Source organism: Desarmillaria tabescens, assembly GCF_030435595.1.
Source record: "Desarmillaria tabescens strain CCBAS 213 chromosome Unknown EV420scaffold_3, whole genome shotgun sequence".
Lineage (NCBI taxonomy): Eukaryota > Fungi > Basidiomycota > Agaricomycetes > Agaricales > Physalacriaceae > Desarmillaria > Desarmillaria tabescens.
Window position 1 is genome coordinate 1702946 of NW_026848302.1, and position 22452 is coordinate 1725397.

The following is a 22452-nucleotide window of genomic DNA, read 5'->3' on the forward strand; positions in this document are numbered from 1 at the left end:
GCGGTGCGGCCGTCCCTACTATCGCAGCCCATGGACTCGCTTACTAGGACTCTTGGACGCAATGAAACCAGAGCTACTACGGATCTTTTGTATATCTGGGGCAATCCCAGGTAAAAGGTAGAGACGTGGCATCTGCAGCTCTTTACCTCGCTCTTCTACCTCGAACGCTCTCTCATGGCTCTAGTACTACCGCCTCAGGAGCTTCTTGACGCTATTGTCGACGAGCTCCAATTTGACTGGCCATCTTTAACTGCGTGTTGTGCCGCCAGTCGTCTCTTGCGCCCTCGTGCTTGCAAACATCTCTTCAAAGATGTCACAATTCATCCAAAATCCTATCAGTCGTTATATCGACTGGTACGTTCGTCTAAGGATATCCCGAGGTTTATCCTCATTCTTCGTATTCATGGGGAGGAATCCGCTGGCTCAGATCAGTGGGCTAGGGACTTGGCTATCCTACTCAAGGCGCTGGTTAATGTGAAGGAGTTGAGGGTCCATTCCATGGTATGGGGAAGTTTCCTTGCCAAGCATAATCCCTCCTTACACGAGACCCTAATCTCGATGCCCATGACCTCGCTCCATCTCGACCGAGTCTGTTTTACGAATAGCGTCGAGCTTTTTTCGGTCATATCACAGATACGCTCCTTGAAGCGCTTGTCGCTCGGAACATTCATCTCATCACATACTACATCCCAGCTTCCGCTCCCGTCCCCCGCGATTCCACTGAAGCTACGCGAATTGAGCTTGGATATGAAGAACAGCGCCACCGTAGTCCAAAGCCTCCTACTGAACCAACCTCATCCTTTGATCAATTTGCAGGACGTCAAAGTGCTTGAGGTCCATGGATGTAGTACCCATGATGTCGGAACCGTGCGAGCCATCATGATGGATTGTACTTCTCTCGAACACCTGATATTTGGACAATCTCATCTTTGCACGTCCTTCAAGCGAACCTTCTTACTCCAACCCGACCAATCCGCTACTATGACACTAGCAGGGAGGACTCCGACACTTGACGTATCCTACCTGAAATATTTGACCGTGACCATCCTGGATTGCTCCACACAATTGCAGTGGTGGGTCGACATGTTCTTGATGCTGCAGTTCGAGTGTCGAATCGAAGTTGTAACAATAGTGGTGGAGATGAAGGGCTGGGGCTATTCACCAGGATGCGCGGCCTTCTTCCAAGCAGCCAGATGGAGAGCGTTAGATAGTGCTTTGACGTTACTGGCAAAGGGATTTCTACGGAAGGTAGTGGTTAAACTCTCTGCACTGGATTACTCTGTATCGGATGATCTCTTAAAACCTTTCGAGGCAACGATACAGAAATCTTGTTCTTCCCTGAAAGCAAAAGGTCTTCTTCAAGTGGTGAGAACTTTCTTCCCTTTTGTTTACGCGTCTTGTCGGACTAATGTCGGTTCTAATGCCAGCTACAGGCCACATAGACTTCCTTCATTTAATTATTCTACGAGCTTTTAATCAGCTCTCGTGTGCCTGGTGAGGCTCCGCCTCTCCCTATGCTTCCACTTGGTTTCAAATCAAGCTTAAATCTCCTTCTTCTACCTTCCTTTTCCCTCCCTAATTTACTTATCCTACATCTTCGTGTTACATAGCATACTAGGATGTTCTCAAAGCCCGGAATGATCAAATTTGCGACGATTCTGGACTCTTCTCTGACCAAGATGACTGACGGGGCGGGTGGCCCATTATCAGCAGAGGATGTGTCTCGCATGTCTAGAATGGTGAACTAATCGGTGTCGGTGTTCTCGTCCCCGTCCTTCCGATATTTCTTTGGCCATGAAAGGCACTCAAGTTTCAGGTTACAGACCTCAGGCCATCGCGGACTACGTCGTACTCGTTCTTGTGGCGATCTGTAAACTCCTTCGATATCCGGGTTTCGAGAGTGTCGGACTTGATAGATAATAGGCGATGATTTTTTATTTTCCCCGATGGTCATACACAGTTGTTATCAGTCACTGCTGAAGACGAATGTGCGCAGCTGTCATTGTGCAATGTGTCAAGGCAAAGGAGCGTCAAAAATGTACAACTCAGTTGAAACAGGTGAACGTAAGATAAATAATTACAACAAAACACTACAAATCAATCTGTGAACTACTCAAACCAAGCGCGGACAAAAATAGATCAACATTGTGTAGTTTTGCCCGCCTTTCTTGCTCGTCCGATACCCAACCCTTCTTTGCACTAACGACGTTTTCGAGCACCTTCTCACGCAGTGAATGCACTAAGATCGGCTGTTGTTCAGGAAGTGCATGAAGGGCCAAAGCAGCGAGGAATTGCCAGACTGGCCTATCGATAATATCTACGGCGATAGTCCGCCTGATTAAGATGAAACCCGCGGGCAACGATTCTTGAAGATGGGAAAAGCAAGGAGAAAATCAGGAGTGAGTTGCTCAAACATGTGGTCGAACATGAGCTGCCTGTGATTGAGATAAGCATGGTTTACATTGAAAACGTAGTCGAGATGGTACCATTGATTTGCATCTTCTACGGTTGGTAGCTCATTCTCTAAGACAGCTGCACCTTCTTTGATGACTTGAACTCTCGTAAGGAATAGTGTGAGGAGTGAAAGACCAGGCTGTAAATATCCTCAACAATGTGTTCATGAAAACAAGAGCAAGACATACCTGTGTCTGCGCAACTTCCGAAACGTTATTCCGATCCAAAAGCAATCCGAGAAGGCCCGTTACAAGCCGCAAGCTACCATTGCTAATTACAGATACGATGCTATGCAGCACATTGCTTAGAAAAGCGTTCGTCTGTCGCTCGACTTCTACGCGTTCTGGCGTATCCTCAAGGGTGTCCAAGAGTGGCGCCTGTCTGAAGACATCCAGTTGATTGAAGCATGCGATGAGAAGAGTCAACATCGTAAGCATTTGCTGGTTGTCGAAATGACGCGCCAAGCGGGAGAGGACCCGTTTCCCTTTGGCCACACTCAGAAGGGATATAAATGGGTGCGGGTCACTGAAAGCGAAGGTGAATACAGGGCGAAAGTATACAACAGTGAATGTGACCTTGTGGCGATGGGTACCATCACTTTAAGTTGGTTCCACATTTGGTCTACCACTCCGGAATATTCGTGTTCCCTGTAAAGATACGTGAGTAAGAAATAACAATACGTGAGTTACTGTAAGTACCACTCAGCATAAATTTGCGCTTCTTCAGGTAAGGGTTCTTCCTGCTTGAGTTGCTCCGCCTTCAGTACCAAATCATGCAAATCTTCTAAACACGTCAGAATCTCTCTCCTAGTCAACTGGGTCCTTCCGGATGAGGTCTGATGAGGTCTACCATCCAATGTCAACACCGATGGGGTAGATGGAACAAATGCACGAACATCAGCGGCTGTCCCTAGCGCTTCTCGACCCAGTTTCGCAGCTTCGGCGGCGGCCTCTTCCTTACCCTTGTTTTTGGCATCAATAGAATCTTGCTTGGAGATGTGCGCATGAGCATGAGACAACGTGGGTGACGAAGATGTGCTGCTAGAATCTACTTGGAGAAGTTGGCGGGGTGCAGCTTTGTAACTTCGCCCAGAAGTCTTTCCTAAAGCACCCTGCAGGCTGTGAAGTGCTTGAAGGATATTTCAAAAAGAGCTTGTGCGCAATGACTAAGATACTCACAATGCAGGCCTTTCTCTTCCTCGCGGCGTCGAGCATTGCTAACAATCCGTTCCACCTGTTGTTCCATCTTCTGCATAGCGCTCTGCCTTCGATGGCCTCCTTTGGGTGCAATACCCAAACCTATACCCCCGCCAGACCCAAATTTTAGCACTCGTTCGTCCTGAGAGTGAATGCCCATCCGCGAACGCATGATAGCACCATACGCTTGGGCGTAGAAGTCGTCAGCATAAGGATCCTGAGTCACTAGCTGAGAAACCTGAATCCGAGTAATGAAGTCTTTGTCCGATTGGGTCATAAGGTCATTGTATCTGGACTGTGATACTTCGACGTCAGTGCAAGAGGTTGAACAGCAAAGAGAGAGATGAACCATATGGGCAATCTTAGCAGCACGCCTTCGCCTCTTCTCTTCCAACTTCTCGGCCTCGACTATCTTGCGCATAGCCTCCATACGTAAGGCTTCTTGCTCCGCAGGGTTTGATCCTTGCATATCACGCAAAAATTCGGCCTGTGCCATCTCGGACAGAAGCCGTTGCTGGAACTGGATATTTTGGGGATGATATGAAAGATTGTCCTGCAACTGGATAGGTCCAGAAGGGGAACGTGACCGTTGACGACGCTGGTGCTGGTGCTGGGGTTGGGGAGATAGACTCTGGCCTGACAATTGACGATGGTGAGTCCCGAGATTATTCAATTGTTGCGCGCGCAATTGTCGCTCCAAACTCTCCATTCGCAATTGTTCTTGGAGTTCCTGGAGTCCGAAGGATCTGCTGCTGTTCTTGTTGTTGCTGCAGCAGGAGAATCTGTCTCTGGTGTTCGAGGAATCGGGGAGACTGCGACACCGGAAGCATGCGAGGGGGAGGCGTGTTCTGTGCCTGCTGCAGCAGCTCTCTCTGTTGAAGTTCCCTCTGCTGCTGCAGACGTTGCATTTGGAGCTGTTCCTGTTGGTACAAATAGCGTTGCCGCTGCAGCTCTTGATCCTGGCGCAAATATTCCTCCTCCTCTTGTTGTTGTCGAAGGAGTTCCTGCTCTCGTAAGTATTCTTCTTCCTGTTGTCTACGAAGAAGTTTCTCCCGGTGTACCGCAGCCTGTCGAGATTGCTGGGTCGCAGTGCGCATCTCAGCCTCTATTTCAGCCAGTGTGCGCACGCCAGACTGTGAAACGTTTTGAGATAAGGTCTGGGGACCTCTTGCTGCTGACTGTGGGGCAAATGGAGAGGAAGACGAGCTCGGGTTTGACCGAACAGCACCGTTGTTACGAGGGAGAACGGAGAAGGGAGACTTGTCATCCCAAAGAGACTCCAAAGAGCGGGCAGGAATCGTTTTCGATGCTGAATCCAATGAGGGTAAGATTGAGACCGAAGATACAACAGACGCCCAACGTACAAGATTGAGTCTGAACTGCAGGAGTAGGCTCTTTAACTTGAAGTGCAGAATTTTCCTGAGTCAATGCATCTTTTGAGCTGTCGGGATGTCCAGGCAACGCATGGGAGTCATGCAAGCCGCCCGCATTGGAAAAATCAAAGTCCTTGCCTTCGACGTAGCAATGATTAACCACGATACTGCGATAACGACGGCGGTACTCACCAACGGCACCAGTACTGCCAAAGGTCTCATCATTGAAGTCATCACCGCCTTCCTGTAAAGCATCGCCTAAACCGTCGTAGCTTTCTTCTCCCCAAGTGTAAACAGCTAAATTTTCAGTGTCCTGGACGCCTCCCTCAAGGAAACGCTGTTTTTCCTTTTCTAAGTCACTTTGCTCGAATCCAAAAAAAGACATGACCGCATTTGGTACCGGAAAAAGAGCGGGAGGATGGTGGTAGGAACAAGAGTGGTGTCGCGCTCAAGAACTCGTCGTTGTGCACGTATGCGCCTGTTTGGCTGACTGCCTGTCGGATATTCGGACCGACTTCCGGCCCGAGTCATCCTGGGTGGCTTCGGTTCCGCCCTTACTTTGTCGCTACTATTCCGACACTAAAATGGCTTACTTTACACTGCCATGTCTACCAACAAGAAATCCAAGAACGCTGACAAAAACACCCTCGTTGTCACTGCTGCCCAGAGTCGCTTTCACGTCGACGCTGTGGACGTCCCGACATCAAAAGAAGTATGCTGATCTCTTTAACTGTACTTTGTATCGACACTGACATTTAACAAGATCGACGTACATGATCTGAGTATTTCCATTGGCGGAAAAGAAATCCTTGCACATACCAACCTTAAACTGCAAGAAAATGTTCATTATGTGCTTGTAGGTCGCAATGGAATAGGCAAATCAAGTCTGTATACAACCTATATTATGCTATTGGAAAGCTCGTATTAACATATTACATATAGCCCTGCTGCGTGCGCTGGCCGAAGGACGTATCCCTGGAGTATCGTGGGGCCTTCGCATGCTTCTCCTTGGTCAAAACGTTCTGGTAGGGACTGCCCTTGATCCAGCTACAGCCGGTGCTGGACAAAGTATAGTGCCCACAGTATTTGGTCACGTCATAAGCAGCGATTCCAGGCGTCAGCGCGCCCTCAAAGATGTCCAAGGTTAGCCTCATCTCTACCTGAGAACTACAAACATTCAGGCCGAACTGTTTATAAGCACTTTCTGAAGCACTAGAGTCTATAAGTCCTCTTGATATTGTTACAACGGTTAGGAAAATTGAACATGATCAACTCGAAAGGAAGCTAGCAGAGATGAAAGAAATCGCTTCGTACAGGAGCGGTGCTCGCGGTGCCAAAGCTCGGAAAGAGTTGACTGCTGCTGAAGAGAGGGTAGCTGCTTCTTCAGCGTTGTAAGTTTTCCTCCAGTGCTGCAGTTTTTGTTTTTCATTAGACATAGGTTGCTACAGGATGGTGCGGAGGTCGATTCACTGACCATCCAACAAGCGTCTACCACCGCTATCGACAAATTAGCAGAGTTGGAAGCTCTACTAGATTCTGTATGCATTCCTTCTTCCTTCTACATCAAGCATTTTTTTATGCTACTGGACACAGATCAACTCAGGTAGTGCCGAAGCCCGTGCGCGTACTATCCTCTTGGGCCTCGGTTTTCAACCAGAGCAACTCGATCAACCATTCGGTTCGCTTTCGGGCGGATGGCGTACCCGATGTGAGCTCGCATGCGCACTCTTTCAGAAAGTCGACATCCTGCTTTTGGACGAGTGTACCAACTTCCTTGACTTGCCTGCAGTCGTTTGGCTTCAGTCGTATTTGCACTCCCTCGAAGACACTACTGTTCTTGTCACCACACACGACCACGATTTTGCTGATGCAGTGGCACAAGAACTGCTTATTCTTCGCGAACAGAAAATCGAGACGTTCAAAGGAAATCTATCAGCTTTTGAAATGGAGAGAAGGAAACAGATCAAATGGATGACTCGCATGAAGGACGCAGCGGACAAGAAAACTACTCATATGGAAGAGTCTATTCAATCTAACATTAACGCAGCCAAGCGGACGGGGGACGATAAGAAGCTCAAACAAGCTGTCTCGAGGAAGAAGAAGATCGAAGAACGCTTGGGCCTCGAAGTTGGTGCGAAGGGAACGAGGTTTAAGCTGAATAGAGATTTAGCTGGGTACCACCTGAAGAATAGGGCAGACTTGCACATACCAACAATGGACCCGCCGGTCAAAATCGCACTTCCCTCCGAACCACCCCCGCTGCGGTATCCTGGAGCCCTTGTCAGCTTCGAGCATGTATCATTTCGATATACATCGAAGAATCCCATGATCTTGTCAGATATTACTTTTTCACTTCATTCCGGAGAACGCATCGGGTTGTGTGGGATGAATGGTCACGGAAAGTCGACGGTCGTAAACCTAGTCGTAGGGGCGCTCAAACCTACGCAAGGAACTATCAGTCTTCATCCGCGCTTGAGGATGGCACATTTTTCTCAGCATGAAGTTGAAAAGCTCACTGAGCTTGGGTCCATGCAGCCTACTACAACTGCGCTCTCACATCTCCTTCAATTGACCCCAAAGGCATTGAATGAACCCACAGCACGAAGGATTCTCGGCTCCTTAGGTCTGTCCGGGCCAACGGTGTCTGATGTGCCATTGGCTAAGCTTTCCGGTGGACAGAAAGTCCGCGTGGCTTTAACTGCGTGTCTTCTGTCGGGATCTGGGGAAGAGGTATATGTGGCACCACATCTACTTGTGCTCGATGAAGTCACTACACATCTAGACAGCGACACCATTACCGCACTGGTAGATTCCCTAATGAACTTTGAAGGCGCTCTGCTGGTAGTGACGCATGACCGCTACTTCATGCGAGCTGTCGTCGAAGGCGAGCTGGATGAGGGAGATGAGGATGATAGTGATGACGCTGATCACAAAGCAAGGGCGAGACCAACTACAAAGGGGAGGGTGTACAGACTTGTGAAGGGACAATTGAAACTACTTGAAGGAGGGATGAGAAAGTACGAGCAGATTGCAGAGAAAGCCGCCCAAAAGGTGGCCAATGGGTAATGGACTCGATTATATAATTCAAGTCTAGTAGAAAAGTATACCAGAAACTGAAAACTATGAGAAAACATGTAAGGCCTGTCGTTTGAGAATCGACACTGGCGAAGAACCATCAAATATCCAGATCGGCTTTCTCGTTGGCAAAGGTAGTTTGCGTTTGGCGATGTTCTCATAAATGTATGCCTCCCAGTCTCTTGTTGCGGAACGGCCCTTGTCAACGAAAATTATGCCTCGTTTAGCCCACGGCGATGAGCGCCGTTCGCCAGCCGTTTGCCAGCCACATCCATCAAACAAAGAGCTCAGGGCATGGACACGGCAATGGTGCGGAACAAGCTTCTTCCACGGACGTGCAAAGGGAAGACTGTCAGAAGGAGATTCGACAAAGAAGACGAGGGATTCTTGCAAAAACTTGGACTCGGAATTGACCTCGAATTGGGGCGAAGATGACAGAGGGACTTTCGTAGGTTGCGATTCTGGTGATTGGAGAGACGGCGTACCAGGTATGGGTGAAGAAAGATGCATGATGTTTGTAGCCATGCGCAAAGGAGATCGTGGTGAGGAGATAGCAACAGCAGGGATTGTATCGGATTTCCTCATCCTCTTGGTCGGAGCTGAGTCGAAACACGAGCTTCCCTTTCGTTTGCGATCTCGCTCGAGGAGCTTCTCCTCATACGTAACAATCGTTGTCTTCCTTCTTTCCAAGCATCTCACGCTGGAGGATGTGGGCAGCTTCCAAATAGTCCTAGCATCATCCTCGATATCTTTGTGTTTTGAATCCCTACCAACAGCTTTCCTCGCGATCTTACGAAGCTCCTGGCGATTGACCCCGTCTCTCCAAGATCGTTCGGCTGGCCGATAGATCTTCAAGATTCTAGGAAAGCGCAATTCGTATTCCTACAGAGGGGGTGTTAGGGCATCATCGAGGATCCACAAAAGACGCATACTTTAGAGCCCTCCGATTTCGTGAAATTGGCTCCCATGACTTCTACTAGTAACGGGCATCGCAAAAGAAATGATGGAGGATGTAAACCTTTGTATAACTCAAACAAATATGGCAAGTCTGCTTCGGACTATGTCATGCAAAGACTTCACTTCAATGTACGATGACTGTGTAAGCTCAACGCACCTTGCGGGATAACGAATATGGAACCGGTTCAGAACTTTTGATACAGAAATTGATGTGCTCTAGTGTATCACGGTTCAATCCATACTCAGCTACGAAGTGGACGAGAAAGTGTGGTCGCGCATCGGGCTACAGATGACTTCAGAGATATTGATCAAAGTGTTAAGAGAGGTACTTACATTATACTTTAGCTCTTCAGAATTTGTGAGAGTACCGATGTAGAATGTTGTGAAAGTATCCGTTGGAACTGTTGTCATAGAGTTACAGGAAAGTCTGAAAGCCAGTAGTATTAGACGTTACCATTAAGTTCTCGACCACGATCTTTGGCCCACCCAGCACCAAGAAACACTAAGTCGACTGTGTCTCCTAGACCTACCAAGGCTGGTTAGACGGTCTACAGGCGAAACAAGCGACTAACCTTGAATATAGTCTCGTTTCAATTTGACCCAAGGATGACCTACTCTATTATAGCCACCATCGTCGGCTTTTAGAACGACTCCTTCTTGATAATCCGCAATTGATTCTGCGTACACCTGGCGAAACTTGGCCTCGGCTTCTTCAGGGTTATGCATTAGAATCGGAATCCGATCAGAGAGCATCACATAGGCGGGTATAGGTTGAATTATCGATTCTAAAATCTTTCGCCGCTCTCTATAAGGCGAAGAAAGTAAGGACACTGAGTTGAGATAGAGTACATCGAAGAAGACAAGGGCAAGGTGGCGTTCCTCGTTGCCATCATCAGATAGGAGCGAAGACTGGCTTTCCCTGATGTGTGCTTCACAATGAGTAGAGCCAAACGGATGCTGATGCGGAAGACTAACGAGATGACAGACGGCCTTTTTCTAGCACGAGGACCAACAGCTGTGTTTTCAACGAGCTTTCGAATTCTCCAAAATTCTACACACAATAGTTAGTACGGTCCGTTGTAAGGTCCAAGTCAGTACCATCGATGCGCTCTCCATTGTGTGCAACCATTTCGGCGTCTAGTATGGCGTTCCTGATCCGACCTCTTTTAAGATCAGGCCCGAGACCATCAACGACGATAGAATGGACCGCAGCTCTGTCCTGTGTGGAATCGCGTTTGCTCTTGCTGAATATAGTGATATTGGGTATACCGCTCGGTAACACCTCGACGTGAATCTGTGCACGTTCGCCATCATATTTGGTTTCCACCCAAACCACTTTGGCTGATCGAAGGAGGGAGAGAGCATGCGAGCATCCTTGGCCCTTCAAAGATTTTGGAATCTGTAAAAGAGTGTCATTAAGTGGGGACGAAGGGAGTCCTTAGTCAGAAACATGCCTCTATCGGCACACCCAGTTTCGGTGCGGAGATGGTTACTCCGTTTTCAAAAGCGGCAGCTGCGTCCTCCAGAGTTGCGGCATAGCTATAAGACTGAAGCATAGACTTGGTGGGATCCCATATTTTCATAGCATCCTCCTTACTGAGAGCCTTGATTGACGTAGAATTGTAATTTTTTAGAGCGTCAGTGTAGTGCCGTGAATTGGAGTTATACAATAACGGACGGAGATCTTTCAGGATGATCTGCGTAAGAAAAGAAGCATCGACGGCGGACAGCCTTGAATATAACGCGCGAATTATGTGGCTCCTCTTCCGCCTCACTGAAGATGGGTGCTTGGAACGGACAGAAGAATCAGAATAGGCAGAGAGTGCGGCCTAGTTCATCGAGAAACATATCGGCTTCATCTATTGTCAGACGACTAGGTTGTTCTGGGTCAATCTATAAGATCAGTAAGAGAAGTTCTCTCGAGGCAATGCTCATGAAGTCTCACTGTCGAAGTCTGGTTCATGACATGCCGCACTTCTGCCCCAAGACACCCAGAAGCACCGTCCTGGTCCCATTTGAGTAAACGAGGGTCAGAAGTGGCAAGGGCATCGCCGAGGGCTTGAGCCAGCCGCTTCTCTTGCATGTCATACTTGCGACGGACGTCTTCCTCGGGAAACAGAAGTCGGAAAATAATTGCCGTGGTACCCTTGGCGGGATTGGGGTAGCGTTTCCGAAACGCGTCAACCCAGAGACGGAACTTGTTCAAGGCCGGATAATCTGCCTTGTAACGGGGTACCTTTGCACTCTTGTTCGATGAAACTTGGGCGATGGCAGTAAGGAGTGATGTGAAACTGATAATGTCGGTATCAGCTGCTACTATATAACGCGAAATTTTACCCACAAGGAGAAATCAATCCTGTCGTGTTCGGACTCGTCGTCGACATCGTTTGTGTCATCTGATGAGTCGTAGGAATCCATGATGGCAGTCGCTGTCAAAGCGTGGCCGGACCGGGGTTCCAAATTATGTTATTGTTGCCGCGTCGAGTCTCGTGACACGAATCTAATAAATCAGGGTCTATCAGGGTATAAAATATCTGTTCGATATCTCCCGATCCACGACCGTACAGCGGTGCTAAAGCCGCATTACTAAGACCATAAAAATAACAGACAGGGACCCAAGCGTAAGCGACAGTTATAGACAGGTAAGTGTAAGCAAGTCAACGGGGTACTGACATGAACAAGCAGGAAAATGCCGACCCACGACAGCTTAGATGGATGGACACAAGAGAACGTGAATATGAGTGAGAGATGCGCAAAGATGATGACGGCCCGATGAACGAAAAGGATAGAAAATGCATGTACACGACGAAAAAGGAAGGCATAATTGCTGTTGAAACGCTGATGTCTGAGCCTGAGCAGACCAGTGGCGCCAAAAATACGTACAGGGTCACCGGTAATCCTTTTCTGAAGGTAGTTCTTTGTCGTGGGGTATTCCGTCGGTATCGGGGGTGGGGATATCTATGGAATTGTTAATCGTTATTCCACTATCGACGCGAAGTTCGTTCGCGGGTGTGGTAGGTCGTGACGATGCCATTCCAGACGACGTTGCCGTAGCCATGGATACTAGGTGCTGGTTATGTGGGTAATACGAGCGTCGTTGCATTTTCTTGAAGTCATATGATGTGAACCTATGTCCGATAATCGTCAAAACAGGTAAAATGAGACAGAAGTCACAAGAGCGCACTGGTCTTCCATCTGTCTCATTTCAGCGCTGAGATTATCTTGATTAGCTTTACGGGCTTTTGCTTTCAGCGGATTGTCTTCCAGTAAAAGTTCTTCTAATTCGTGAGATGCATCAAAATTGGCTTTCTTCGCCTGTACAGTATCGTCAGCACAGGACACATGATATGCATTATACTCACATCAGGGACAAATGGTGGTATCTGTTCTTTCGTTTCCAATGTATCCCAGTCAATGGATTTGAACCAAGGATGCCGACGAAGTTCCTGATAACCCTCTCCATCTGGCTTACATCCAAATCGTCTAGAGGTATCACGATCCAGAAGCTTTGAAGGCCCTTGTAAGCTTAAGGTCTGGATCGGTACATATAGGAGACTCACCCCTTTCAGGACGAGCATGCCAGGTCTACTACATTTCTTCTCCGCATCCTCAGGCCACTTTAGAGGATCCTTCGTTATGCTGTATGTGAGATCGCCGTTTGTCCGTCCTCGGAAAGGACGCCGCCCGAAGAGAAGCTCGTACGCACAGACACCCAAGGACCACCAGTCGACATGGCACGTGTAGCCCCTCTTAGCAAGAATTCTACAAGAATAGAGATCAAAAATACAAAGCGTTTGGTGCGACTCGGACGATGACTCACTCTGGAGCCATATATGCCATGGAGCCTGCAACGCCGTTTAGCCGCCGCTCGCTAAAGTGGACAGCGATGTTAAAATCTGTCAGATGTGCATTCCCTTTTTCGTCCAATAGAATGTTATCGGGTTTTATGTCCCTGGTCATTCAGTCAGCATAGGTCGACGTAGGCGGGGTAATGAGAATACAGACCGATGCATTATGCCGTTGTCATGGAGAAATGCTATAGCGGACGAGAGCTGGGCAACATAGAACCTCACAACATCTTCCTCGAGTGATCCAAGCCGCTCTAGGTGAACTGAGGATAAATGAGCCGTTGCAGGTACTCCAGGCAGTATTTGAACACACATCGCAAGTCGCCACCAAGCATGAGATCGAGCACGAAGAAACAGTTCTCATCGTCTTGAAAAGCGTAGCGGAGGTTGACAATGAATGGGTGGTCGACCTAAACGTGGGAGTCAATGCGCCAATAGCATGTTAGCCAGGAACATGCACACCTCCTCGAGGAGCCGTCTCTCTTGGATGACATTGGGAACTGCCTTCATCTTCACGCATTTTGCTTTGTTGATGTATTTAAGGGCGTAAAGATCTCTTGTCTGTTTGTGTTGGACGACTCGAACCTGCAGACGGTGGTAGATATGAGAATTCAAGATAAGATATGTTTGCAAATGAAAAAAGATACCTTGCCGAAGGCGCCTTTCCCTACACATCGCAGGAGAACAAAGTGGAAGAGGGTGACTTCACCATCAAAATCAATCGGCTGGTGGTGCAAAGATAGACTAGGATGAGCTGTCGTCGCTGGCATCGCAAATGAAGCAACGGAATCACACCTGTGGCCTGCAACAGACTCCGCCCATGATAGCTCGTCGCTACCGCGTTTCAAGATACAGCAGGTACTGATGAGACGTAAAGGTAGCAGAGGTAGTGATTTCGCGAAAGCCAGCCTTTGGGAAGGGATAAAGAGAGTTCCTCGACAAATGAAGGGTGAACCGAGAATACTCGACGACGGCGGGTATGGAGAAAGGGCAAGGAGACGGTAGAGTGTGGTAGGCGGGGAAGGTAAGGGAGGGGGGACAGGAGAAGAGAGATAGCGTGACACGCATTGATGCAAGTCACATCCATCACAGCAGCGTGACACCGGAAGGATGGCACGTGACATCAGAATTCTATCTTTGATTTCCAAGTACCCCGAGCTCATCGTACCTCATCTACACTTCGATGCTCCCGGATTTCCTCCGTCCTCTCATTCTCTCTGGCCCTTCTGGCGTAGGCAAAAGCACTCTTTTACAACGGCTCTTTGCAGAGTATCCCGATAAATTTGGCTTCAGCGTTTCCCGTGGGTGCCTCCTGTTGTCGTAATCGTTGAAAAGAAGGCTTGAACGGGCCCAGACACGACTCGTGATCCTCGACCAGGCGAGGTTGACGGAAAGCAGTACCACTTTGTGACAGTGGACAAGTTCCAGGAGCTTCTTGGCCAAGGCGCCTTTATTGAACACGCGCAGTTCTCTGGGAATTTTTACGGGACAAGCTTTCAGACCGTCAGGGAGGTAGAAAAGGAAGGGCGGCGGTGCATTCTCGACATCGAGGCGCAGGTATGTGGCTAGGATGCTGGGATCTAGCATGCATTGACCTTCTACTAGGGTGTCCGACAAATCAAAGCGACATCGCTGAATCCGGTGTACTGCTTTATTTCTCCACCTACGATGGCATCGCTGCGTGAGCGGTTGAAAGGACGAGGCACAGAAACGGAGGCGTCTGTCGCGAAGCGGCTGGCGATGGCGCTGAGGGAGATTGAGTACGCCAAGGAGCCGAATGTTCACGACTATGTTATCGTGAACGATGACCTTGAGAGAGCATATATGCTGTTCAAGCAGCTGGCATTGGGAGAAAAGATTGCATCGGACGCTCTGCCAATATTAGATGACTAGAGTAGTGGCTGTGCTAATCAATGACTCCATCGATATCATTCATTTTTTCTTGAATAAATACCAGTTGTGGCTTTCTTCAACGCGATCCGACTACGACCCTTTCGTCTCTTTTCTACCATGGCCTCGTCCCTTCCCTCTGTACCCGGCACAGATCCCTCTCGATGTGCTCTCGATACCTTCAGGACAGCCATTGCAAAACGAGTAGCCGATGCTCTGCCTCCTTTGACCATAGAGCAGGCATATTCAGGCGTCGACTACGGAAAAAAAGGCGTCGATTTCACCGTCGCCCTTCTGCGATTCCGTCTCCCAGGCAAGGTCGATGAGCTCGCTGCAAAAGTTATCGCTCAAGTGTGTGGTCGTTTCATATTTTCTCTGTCAGTCTGATCTTCTCCAGTTTCAACCAGACGAATATGTCGCCTCTGTTACACATGACAAAGCCTTTCTTCACTTCCAGCTGACAACATCCACCGTTATCCGAGATGTCCTTACCCAAATACATACCCTCACCCACAGTACACCCTCTGGAGAGCCCGAATACGGCACAAACGTCTCTGGCAGGGGAAAAACGCTGGTTATCGAATACTCCTCACCCAATATTGCAAAATCCTTCCATGTTGGACATCTTCGAAGTACAATCATCGGCGCGTTTCTCGCCAACCTGTACAAAAGCTGTGGTTGGGATGTTATTTCTATGAACTACCTCGGAGACTGGGGCACCCAGGTCAGTTAAATTTGTATCTCGCAGCTCACGTCGTTCAACGAGATTCCCAGTTTGGTCTTATCGCAGTCGGTTTTGAGAAATATGGATCCCAAGAGGAACTCGAAAAAGATGCGATTAAGCACCTCTTCGACATATATGTCAAGATTAATAAAGATGCGGAAGCCAACCCTGAGGTCAAGGCTGAAGCAGGTAAATGGTTCAAAAGGATGGAGGACGGCGACGAGACTGCCCTCACAAACTGGCGGGTCTGGCGAGAGTTGAGCGTCAAGAAATACGCTGAAGAATATGACCGACTGAATGTCAAGTTTGACGTATACACAGGCGAGAGTATGGTTGGAAAGGAATGGCAGGACAAGGCACAGGCCCGCCTAGAGGACATGGGTCTTATCACTGATGCTGATGGTGCAAAAATTGTCGATTTGGAGAAGTGGAAGCTCGGAAAGGCTGTTCTCCGCAAAAAGGGCACGTCGTTCTTTCATGTAATTGATCTAGTGCTCACGGTTTCTTTGCAGATGGGACTTCGATATATCTGACTCGAGATATTGGAGGTGCCATTGAACGATATGAAAAGTACAAATTCGACAAGATGATATATGTCATATCGTCGCAGCAAGATCTTCATGTTCAGCAGTTCTTCAAGATTCTTCAGCTTCTAGAGTTCCCCTGGGCGAAAACTCTTGAGCATGTCAACTACGGACTTGTTCAGGGCATGAGTACACGAAAAGGAACTGTCGTATTCTTGGACCAGATCATCAAAGAGGCTGCCCAAGTGATGCATGAGCAGATGCAAAAGAATGAAGACAAATATGCTGCTATAGAGGACCCCGAAACGACGAGTCGAGAAGTTGGTATCACCGGTGTGAAAATACAGGACATGGCTGCGAAACGGCAAGTCAATGGACCTTATTACATTCTATGTCTTCTCATGGCGTGTACAGGATCAACAACTACACATTTACGTGGGACCGAATGAAATCTTTCGAGGGCGACACAGGTCCCTACCTTCAATACGCGCATGTCCGGCTCGCATCTATTGGTCGAAAAAACCCACATCTTCTTCCTCTTCCTCCCCCATCGCAGATCAACATCGAAACATTGACTCAGTCGCAACACGCGCGCGATATCGCTCTCCTTCTGGGATCATATCCAGATGTAGTGAAGGTCGCTCTGAAAACACATGAACCTAGTGGGGTGGTGACATTCGCGTTCAGGCTCAGTCATGCTATTTCCAGCGCGTGGGAGACGGTAGTAGTCAAGGGAGAAGAGGACATAGAGAAAGCGAGGGCGAGGATGTGGCTATACGATTCTGCACGGGATGTCCTGGCTGCCGCGATGAGGCTATTGAGCATTCGGCCACTTGAAAGGATGTAAGATAGAGTAATATAGATTGTGTAATAATTTTTGCATCCGCTGATAAGATTAGATCGTCCGTTCCGTTCCGAGCCAATCCCAACTTCCCACAGTCCCTAATTCTTCCCTCCACCTCGACAAAAATGCTACGGGCCCGTATCATCCAGACAGCTCGCCACGCTCGGCAATACTCGACAAAGTCGACACAAGAAAAGGCGCAGGAAGTAGCCGGAAAGGCCTTTGAGCAAGGAAAGGCTGGTGCTGAGAAGATTATCAAGGCTCTAGGGCCTTTGGGAGAGAGAGCTGGGAGCTTGTTGGGAGGTACGTCACTGATTCTCGTCCTCTGTGCCGTGGTGCTGAAGGGATAACTAGCCTACCGGGAACCGATAGTATACAATTTTGCGGTTGTACGGTCTCTGGCGAAGCAAGTTTACGTTGCGGAGGGACTGGCACCACCCAAGTCCATTGCAGAGGTCAAGGTTGCGTACAAGGAGATCTGGGAGTCGACCCTCAAGTGGCGGCAGCTAAACTTTGCCAAGGTCGGCGTGTATGCGCTAGAGGCATATGGTATCTTCAAAGTACGGAATTTCGGTTTTTTATCATTATTATGAAGGAACTGAAATATTTTGCTTTAGATTGGGGAGATACTCGGAAGGAGAAGCTTGATAGGGTACAATGTTCAATAGATGATGCGATAGAGAAAATTGACATTCATTCGTCTTTATTTATTCGTGAGAAAGTAAATAGCGGCTATTCCAACGACCACCATGTCTGCTCCACCTCGTAGCCCTCTGTACGTTTATATTGGTGCCCGTCTCACCTATATTCATCGTGAATACTATTAGTTCTGTCGTTTTTCTGCTGCATATTGCAGTCGAAATTCCTCTAGCAATCCAGGGCGTATGGTCCCCTGCCACGCTGCCTTTTCTGCAGCTCACCAACACCACCTTGGTCCTTCTCAAGGTGAGTATTCGTGACCCGATCGCTTTTTCCTGCCACGATCCATCGAATTTCGACAGTTGTATGCATCCTTGGCTCTGGCGTCGTGCATAGTTGCGCTATTGTGTTTTCCGTTGCCAGGTATGCTCTTCTCTTTCTCTCCTCGATACCACAGTTTACATCGCACCTGCAGAATTTCTTCCAGGTAAACGAGCTTTGGCAATGGGTCTATGTGTATACCATAGTTCAGCTTCTACCGTCCTTTACTACGCCCCTCGTTTCATTCCCTACTCGTTCGGACCCTTCTTCGAGCAGTGAGTCAATCAACACAGTCCGTTCTTCTTTCTCTCATATGCCTATAGGTATCGCATCACCCCAGAAACTGCGTGGGGAACAATCCATGGGCTGGTTGGTCTTGGAATGGTTGTGTGGTGGCAATTGACCCTACCCTACGTTCAAATGGGCCAGGCCCGCTAGATAAAGGCTGTAACTGTATACTTATCTACGTTGGCCATTTAACGAATGCATCTGTTCCGATATGGAGGATAATGTACACCAGAGCACAATAGCAAAATATATATAAGGGTCAGAACATACACAGAATTAAGTCAGCTGTAACATGCTGCCGTCCTCTACGGGCCCCAAACCTCCCTCCATTGACGTCCCAGACTGCACCTCATTGATAACAGTCCCTTGGCCACTGTTCCCAAGCGACACATTACCAAGGCCATTGACCCCGGTCCCATTCTTTGCAATGAGAGTCTTGACATTGTCTACCATCTTTTTCAGGCCTAACCGTTCTTGCACAAGGGCCATCCTGGTGCTCTCCAGTCCCTTCCGCTCCTCTTCTAGAATGTCCTCCAGCTCTTCAAACTGCGACATCTTCAATTCCAGCTTGGTGAGCGTCAGCTTGATCATCGAAGCAAGAGTTGACCGGATCTGCGCATCTTCGGCATCGGCGAGAGACTGGGCGGCTTTGGCAGACGATTTGAGCGCCAAGTCAGCTGCTCGGGCAACTTTGGAGTGAGGCAGGGTACGAGATGGAGCCTTGCCTTCCTCTACCGTCTTCTCATCAGCCGTCGCCTTTCCGGCTTCGCCTTCAGGCTGGTCCTGATCCATCTTGTCATCCTGTTTCCCTGTTTCCGGCTTCGCATCATCTGTCAACTCATGCAAAGCCGTTTTTGCTGCCTCTGCCGCCACCCCTGGTCCCACAACCCCAGCCAGGAAGGCGACCACACTCATGACAGGGTTATCGGCCTGCTCGAATGGCATTCTGCTAAACCTAAGAGGACCCATAGCCCCCTCACTGTTCAAGGTACGGGTCCTCAATCGGCAGTTCCAAGAATTTGCGTATACACTGTTGAGCGGTCTTGGTCATGACATGCTCCTCAATTTTACTCCAGTCATCATCATACATCTCCACTCCTTCGAGCAACGAGAGAATTTCTTGATCTGACCAGCTGTCATTGCCCTCCCCTGCCGACGGGAGTAGCGCTCGTCAGCTTGACGAAATCACCGCTGAACATGGTAGAAGGGAAGCGCCCGTTGAGGTAGCACGGAGCACAAAGATGGAATTTCTTCTCTTTTAGAGAGTGGTAACGGACGGGGGTACAATCGGAACCGCAGGTGTCGCAAGTGTAGAGACCGCTCGCAGGCGTGCTTCCATTGGTCCCATTTGCAAGGTCCTTAGCCTCTGAGGCACTGACGGGTCGACTTGACTTGGATGAAGTCTGATATATGGATGAACGAAGTTCGAGAGAGGCAGAATTCGTTGAAGAGTTGGATTTTTGAGCACCATTGACGGCAGCTGCGCCAGGATTGGGAGGTTTCGAGCCGGGGTGGAGTGACTGAAGACCCCGTGGCGTGTCAAGTATAACACGGAAGTGGCCTGTAAATGGAGGAACAAGGGCGGCAGGACGAGCATCTGGGTCGATCTATAAAGAAATACTTAACGACACAGCCGAAGATTGAACTGGGTAGCACACACCTGGTAGTTAATTAGACCCCATTGCTCGAGAAACGCGTGGACGCGCATAATGGCGCAGACGTCGCCCGCAAGATTTCTACGACAGGCAGTGACGGTGAGATACTCCGTGGGTCGCAGCCTATAGGTATTGACCATGAAGTCGCGGTAATCCTTGTATATTGCTGGGCTCTTTGACCGATTCCGGGAGTTGAAAAACTCAGGCAAGGCTCGGCGCTCGACAGGATGTATCTTGGCCATGTCGAACCAAGCAGAATACGACGGAATGATGACTTCATGGGTCTGTGAAGCCAAGTATTTCCTTGCCTGCTCCTCAAGACGGAGGCGCGTAGCTTCCAGTTGCGCTGGGTCTTCATCGTCGTTTTCGTCGCCGGATTCGCCGTCATCTTCACCCATAGAAACGTCTCCACCATCCTCATCCTCTCCCAACACCTTCACGCGTACATCAGGTCGAGAAGATGATTCTCCTGTAGCAGCACCCTCCTCGCTGGGAAGGTTCCCAATGTCACCGGACTGGACGGGGTCGAGCTCGCTGCGTTTACCGGGTGCAGAGTCGGGGTCGACAGCGGATACACCCTGGTTTTGTTCTGTTACTGAGAGTTTTACACGTTTCGAATCAGAGCCTGGTGAAGGAGACCCCGGTCGTTTTGGCGAGCTCATCGTTGAATGTGACGAAGAAATGGTGGCTGTGTCCTTTCAACAACCTCGAGTTGCAACAGGAACAAACAAAGGATAGGGGTTAACTGGCACGGAGAACGAGCAACACTACTTTATGAATTATATAGCAAAACAACAAGAGACTCCATAACGAAAGGCATTTTTCTACAAGCTCATTTTGTCACCATCGGCTACGTGGTCCCCAATATTTGCCGCAGATGTTTTGGCGTCAAGGAACAATTCATTCATCTCGGCAATATCCTCGTCCTCAATCTGCGACCTACCCGCCAGCTTGGCTAGGATTGATGCAGGTGCGAGTAGTTGAAGGGCGTATCTGAAATTTAAAAATGAGCACATGCAAGACGGTAATGGCAAGTATGGCGCAGAACCTTAGTGAGCTCTTTTCTCCCTCTGCTGCCAGTCGTGCGAGAACGGCAGGACTCAATTTAAGACCCTCGACGTCCGCACGAAGTTGAACAACTTTTCCAACCTGTTCACGGGTATATCCTTCAGTTTTAACAATCATGCACCTGCCGCCATGTCGGTCAGTAGAAGGAGTTGGTTTCAAATCAAGACGCTAACCTGTCCAACAGGTCGATGGGAATACCATGAGGAGATATGATGTCAGTCGTCCCTCGTACCAGCGCATTACCACGATTTGTCGCAAGAATGACGGTGGGAGCCATGGGAGATTCCAGAAGCGCATTCAGGTAGGTGAAACACTCAATGTCCAACATATGCACCTAAAATGATTAGCAGGTTAGAACATAATTAAAAGAGTGGCAAACCTCGTCAATGAACACGACTCCTGGTACCACCTCGGCCACTCCCTGGTCGACATAACCTTTGACGACCTTGTTAACTTCGCGCCGGAGTTTATCTGTAACTTCGGTACGTCCACTTTTTACAAGACTACCCATGACGCTCATGATATCTTGTCCGCCTTGAGGTCGGGCATTTGCTGCGTCTAAATCTCCCAAAGTAACATCCTGGACCAATTCTTTACGTTTATGGACATCACCCTTAGGGAGGGGGACATAGGTCTCCTGACTCAAGATCATATGATGAAGCATATGCATCTGAACGGCCTACTCGCTAGACGCGACATCAACAAAATGCTCGCCAAAGATGTCGGAACAAACTTACCTTGACTGCCCCAGTGTTGGCTTCAATGTAAATGACATCTCCCACCACGATCTTTTCCTTCAGTATTGATTCATATATGCTAGGATCAAGGCGTAGTTGCTTGACGCCCTTGACTGTCTTGAGATGGACGATAACGTGAGAGACAGTCTTGCCATAACCGCTCAAGGGATTTTCAGACTCGGCGGGGGTAAGCTCGGTAACTTCACCCTCATATACTTCCTTTGTTTCTTTAATACGGAGGCCTAGAAGGATCATTAGGGACTCTACAATATATGATATCATGGAATCATACCAATGGCCCTTCGGAAAACTTCTGCAAGAACTTCTGTTTTCTTGACTTCTGTGCTGTATACCTCTGATCCAACCATAGGGCAGAAGGGAACCTTCGCCCCGAGTTCATGTGATACAGCCAACGCGAGGGCGGTCTTGCCTGTTCCCGGCGCGCCTGCAAGCAAAAGGGCTCGCCCGGAAAATTTGCGAGATTTTATCAGATCCACAATGACACCGCATGCCTAGCATAAGCCTAAGAGATATTACTTGACGTATCCGAGACGGAGGCGGGGCCTACCTCGCGAGCAACGGTCTGACCAATGAATCCAGCGCCGTCAACGGTTGCAAGGCCCTCAGGCGTCAAACCGAGACCTTTGATGTGTGAATGGGGCGCTATTCGCGACGACCGACCGGCAGAAGGCACTGACGGTGGTGGAAGAGCATTGTGAGCAACAGGCGTAGACGATGACGACGCCATGAAGGACGTTCAGGACAACGAGCGCGGTGCTTTTTACTTTCCCACAGGTACGTGACATAAGCCGACTAAAGTCAACGCGTTACGACCGCTACACCTTTGTCCACCTTCCTT

General features: G+C 48.9%; 11 protein-coding genes across 11 annotated transcripts; 6 read left to right on the forward strand and 5 right to left on the reverse strand.

Moving 5' to 3' along the window:
* Positions 1 to 174: 174 nt before the first annotated feature.
* EV420DRAFT_1636334 (uncharacterized protein) lies at positions 175 to 1442 on the forward strand (the record flags this gene model as incomplete). The annotated part of the gene is made up of 2 exons (XM_060476571.1): positions 175 to 1365; positions 1428 to 1442. 2 exons carry the CDS (start codon positions 175 to 177, stop codon positions 1440 to 1442), a joined length of 1206 nt encoding a protein of 401 aa, XP_060337913.1.
* A 546-nt stretch (positions 1443 to 1988) lies between these two features.
* EV420DRAFT_1508197 (topoisomerase II-associated protein PAT1) lies at positions 1989 to 5485 on the reverse strand. The gene is made up of 11 exons (XM_060471426.1): positions 5216 to 5485; positions 5015 to 5161; positions 4472 to 4959; positions 4000 to 4380; positions 3633 to 3945; positions 3350 to 3582; positions 3153 to 3268; positions 3030 to 3101; positions 2643 to 2979; positions 2487 to 2593; positions 1989 to 2334 (listed from the first exon to the last, which is right to left on the reverse strand). Exons 1-11 carry the CDS (start codon positions 5406 to 5408, stop codon positions 2091 to 2093), a joined length of 2631 nt encoding a protein of 876 aa, XP_060337914.1. The 5' UTR covers positions 5409 to 5485; the 3' UTR covers positions 1989 to 2090.
* A 53-nt stretch (positions 5486 to 5538) lies between these two features.
* Positions 5539 to 8175, forward strand: EV420DRAFT_678492 (ATP-binding cassette, sub-family F, member 3). The gene is made up of 6 exons (XM_060483057.1): positions 5539 to 5735; positions 5787 to 5907; positions 5966 to 6166; positions 6222 to 6414; positions 6462 to 6561; positions 6617 to 8175. The coding sequence occupies exons 1-6, from the start codon at positions 5628 to 5630 to the stop codon at positions 8087 to 8089; spliced, it is 2196 nt and encodes a 731-aa protein (XP_060337915.1). The 5' UTR covers positions 5539 to 5627; the 3' UTR covers positions 8090 to 8175.
* On the reverse strand, positions 8144 to 11473 carry EV420DRAFT_1636338 (uncharacterized protein; the record flags this gene model as incomplete). Its single annotated transcript, XM_060476572.1, has 13 exons — positions 8144 to 8980; positions 9031 to 9156; positions 9213 to 9338; positions 9389 to 9456; positions 9510 to 9581; positions 9628 to 9974; positions 10031 to 10106; positions 10154 to 10454; positions 10522 to 10659; positions 10730 to 10829; positions 10902 to 10948; positions 11001 to 11346; positions 11397 to 11473. The coding sequence occupies 13 exons, from the start codon at positions 11471 to 11473 to the stop codon at positions 8144 to 8146; spliced, it is 2661 nt and encodes an 886-aa protein (XP_060337916.1).
* A 469-nt stretch (positions 11474 to 11942) lies between these two features.
* Positions 11943 to 13972, reverse strand: EV420DRAFT_1300653 (kinase-like domain-containing protein; the record flags this gene model as incomplete). The annotated part of the gene is made up of 10 exons (XM_060468388.1): positions 13699 to 13972; positions 13551 to 13628; positions 13366 to 13488; positions 13217 to 13313; positions 13061 to 13166; positions 12876 to 13007; positions 12616 to 12817; positions 12418 to 12561; positions 12240 to 12370; positions 11943 to 12183 (listed from the first exon to the last, which is right to left on the reverse strand). The coding sequence occupies exons 1-10, from the start codon at positions 13723 to 13725 to the stop codon at positions 11943 to 11945; spliced, it is 1281 nt and encodes a 426-aa protein (XP_060337917.1). The 5' UTR covers positions 13726 to 13972.
* EV420DRAFT_1508224 (guanylate kinase) lies at positions 13971 to 14863 on the forward strand. Its single transcript, XM_060471427.1, has 3 exons — positions 13971 to 14204; positions 14258 to 14460; positions 14509 to 14863. The coding sequence occupies exons 1-3, from the start codon at positions 14087 to 14089 to the stop codon at positions 14794 to 14796; spliced, it is 609 nt and encodes a 202-aa protein (XP_060337918.1). The 5' UTR covers positions 13971 to 14086; the 3' UTR covers positions 14797 to 14863.
* On the forward strand, positions 14864 to 16961 carry EV420DRAFT_1508226 (uncharacterized protein). The gene is made up of 5 exons (XM_060471428.1): positions 14864 to 15144; positions 15191 to 15517; positions 15568 to 15979; positions 16030 to 16405; positions 16456 to 16961. Exons 1-5 carry the CDS (start codon positions 14914 to 14916, stop codon positions 16886 to 16888), a joined length of 1779 nt encoding a protein of 592 aa, XP_060337919.1. The 5' UTR covers positions 14864 to 14913; the 3' UTR covers positions 16889 to 16961.
* Positions 16962 to 17619, forward strand: EV420DRAFT_1326254 (uncharacterized protein). Its single transcript, XM_060468752.1, has 3 exons — positions 16962 to 17188; positions 17240 to 17445; positions 17503 to 17619. The coding sequence occupies exons 1-3, from the start codon at positions 17011 to 17013 to the stop codon at positions 17551 to 17553; spliced, it is 435 nt and encodes a 144-aa protein (XP_060337920.1). The 5' UTR covers positions 16962 to 17010; the 3' UTR covers positions 17554 to 17619.
* On the forward strand, positions 17254 to 18346 carry EV420DRAFT_678315 (uncharacterized protein). The gene is made up of 6 exons (XM_060483056.1): positions 17254 to 17445; positions 17503 to 17660; positions 17713 to 17830; positions 17887 to 17947; positions 18000 to 18120; positions 18169 to 18346. The coding sequence occupies exons 2-6, from the start codon at positions 17635 to 17637 to the stop codon at positions 18281 to 18283; spliced, it is 441 nt and encodes a 146-aa protein (XP_060337921.1). The 5' UTR covers positions 17254 to 17445; positions 17503 to 17634; the 3' UTR covers positions 18284 to 18346.
* A 63-nt stretch (positions 18347 to 18409) lies between these two features.
* Positions 18410 to 20450, reverse strand: EV420DRAFT_1636343 (SWI/SNF complex protein; the record flags this gene model as incomplete). Its single annotated transcript, XM_060476573.1, has 4 exons — positions 18410 to 19079; positions 19126 to 19282; positions 19323 to 19740; positions 19794 to 20450. 4 exons carry the CDS (start codon positions 20448 to 20450, stop codon positions 18410 to 18412), a joined length of 1902 nt encoding a protein of 633 aa, XP_060337922.1.
* A 14-nt stretch (positions 20451 to 20464) lies between these two features.
* Positions 20465 to 22360, reverse strand: EV420DRAFT_1508232 (RuvB-like helicase 1). Its single transcript, XM_060471429.1, has 7 exons — positions 22162 to 22360; positions 21886 to 22105; positions 21594 to 21835; positions 21236 to 21493; positions 21030 to 21190; positions 20837 to 20977; positions 20465 to 20781 (listed from the first exon to the last, which is right to left on the reverse strand). The coding sequence occupies exons 1-7, from the start codon at positions 22339 to 22341 to the stop codon at positions 20613 to 20615; spliced, it is 1371 nt and encodes a 456-aa protein (XP_060337923.1). The 5' UTR covers positions 22342 to 22360; the 3' UTR covers positions 20465 to 20612.
* Between the last annotated feature and the right edge of the window lie 92 nt (positions 22361 to 22452).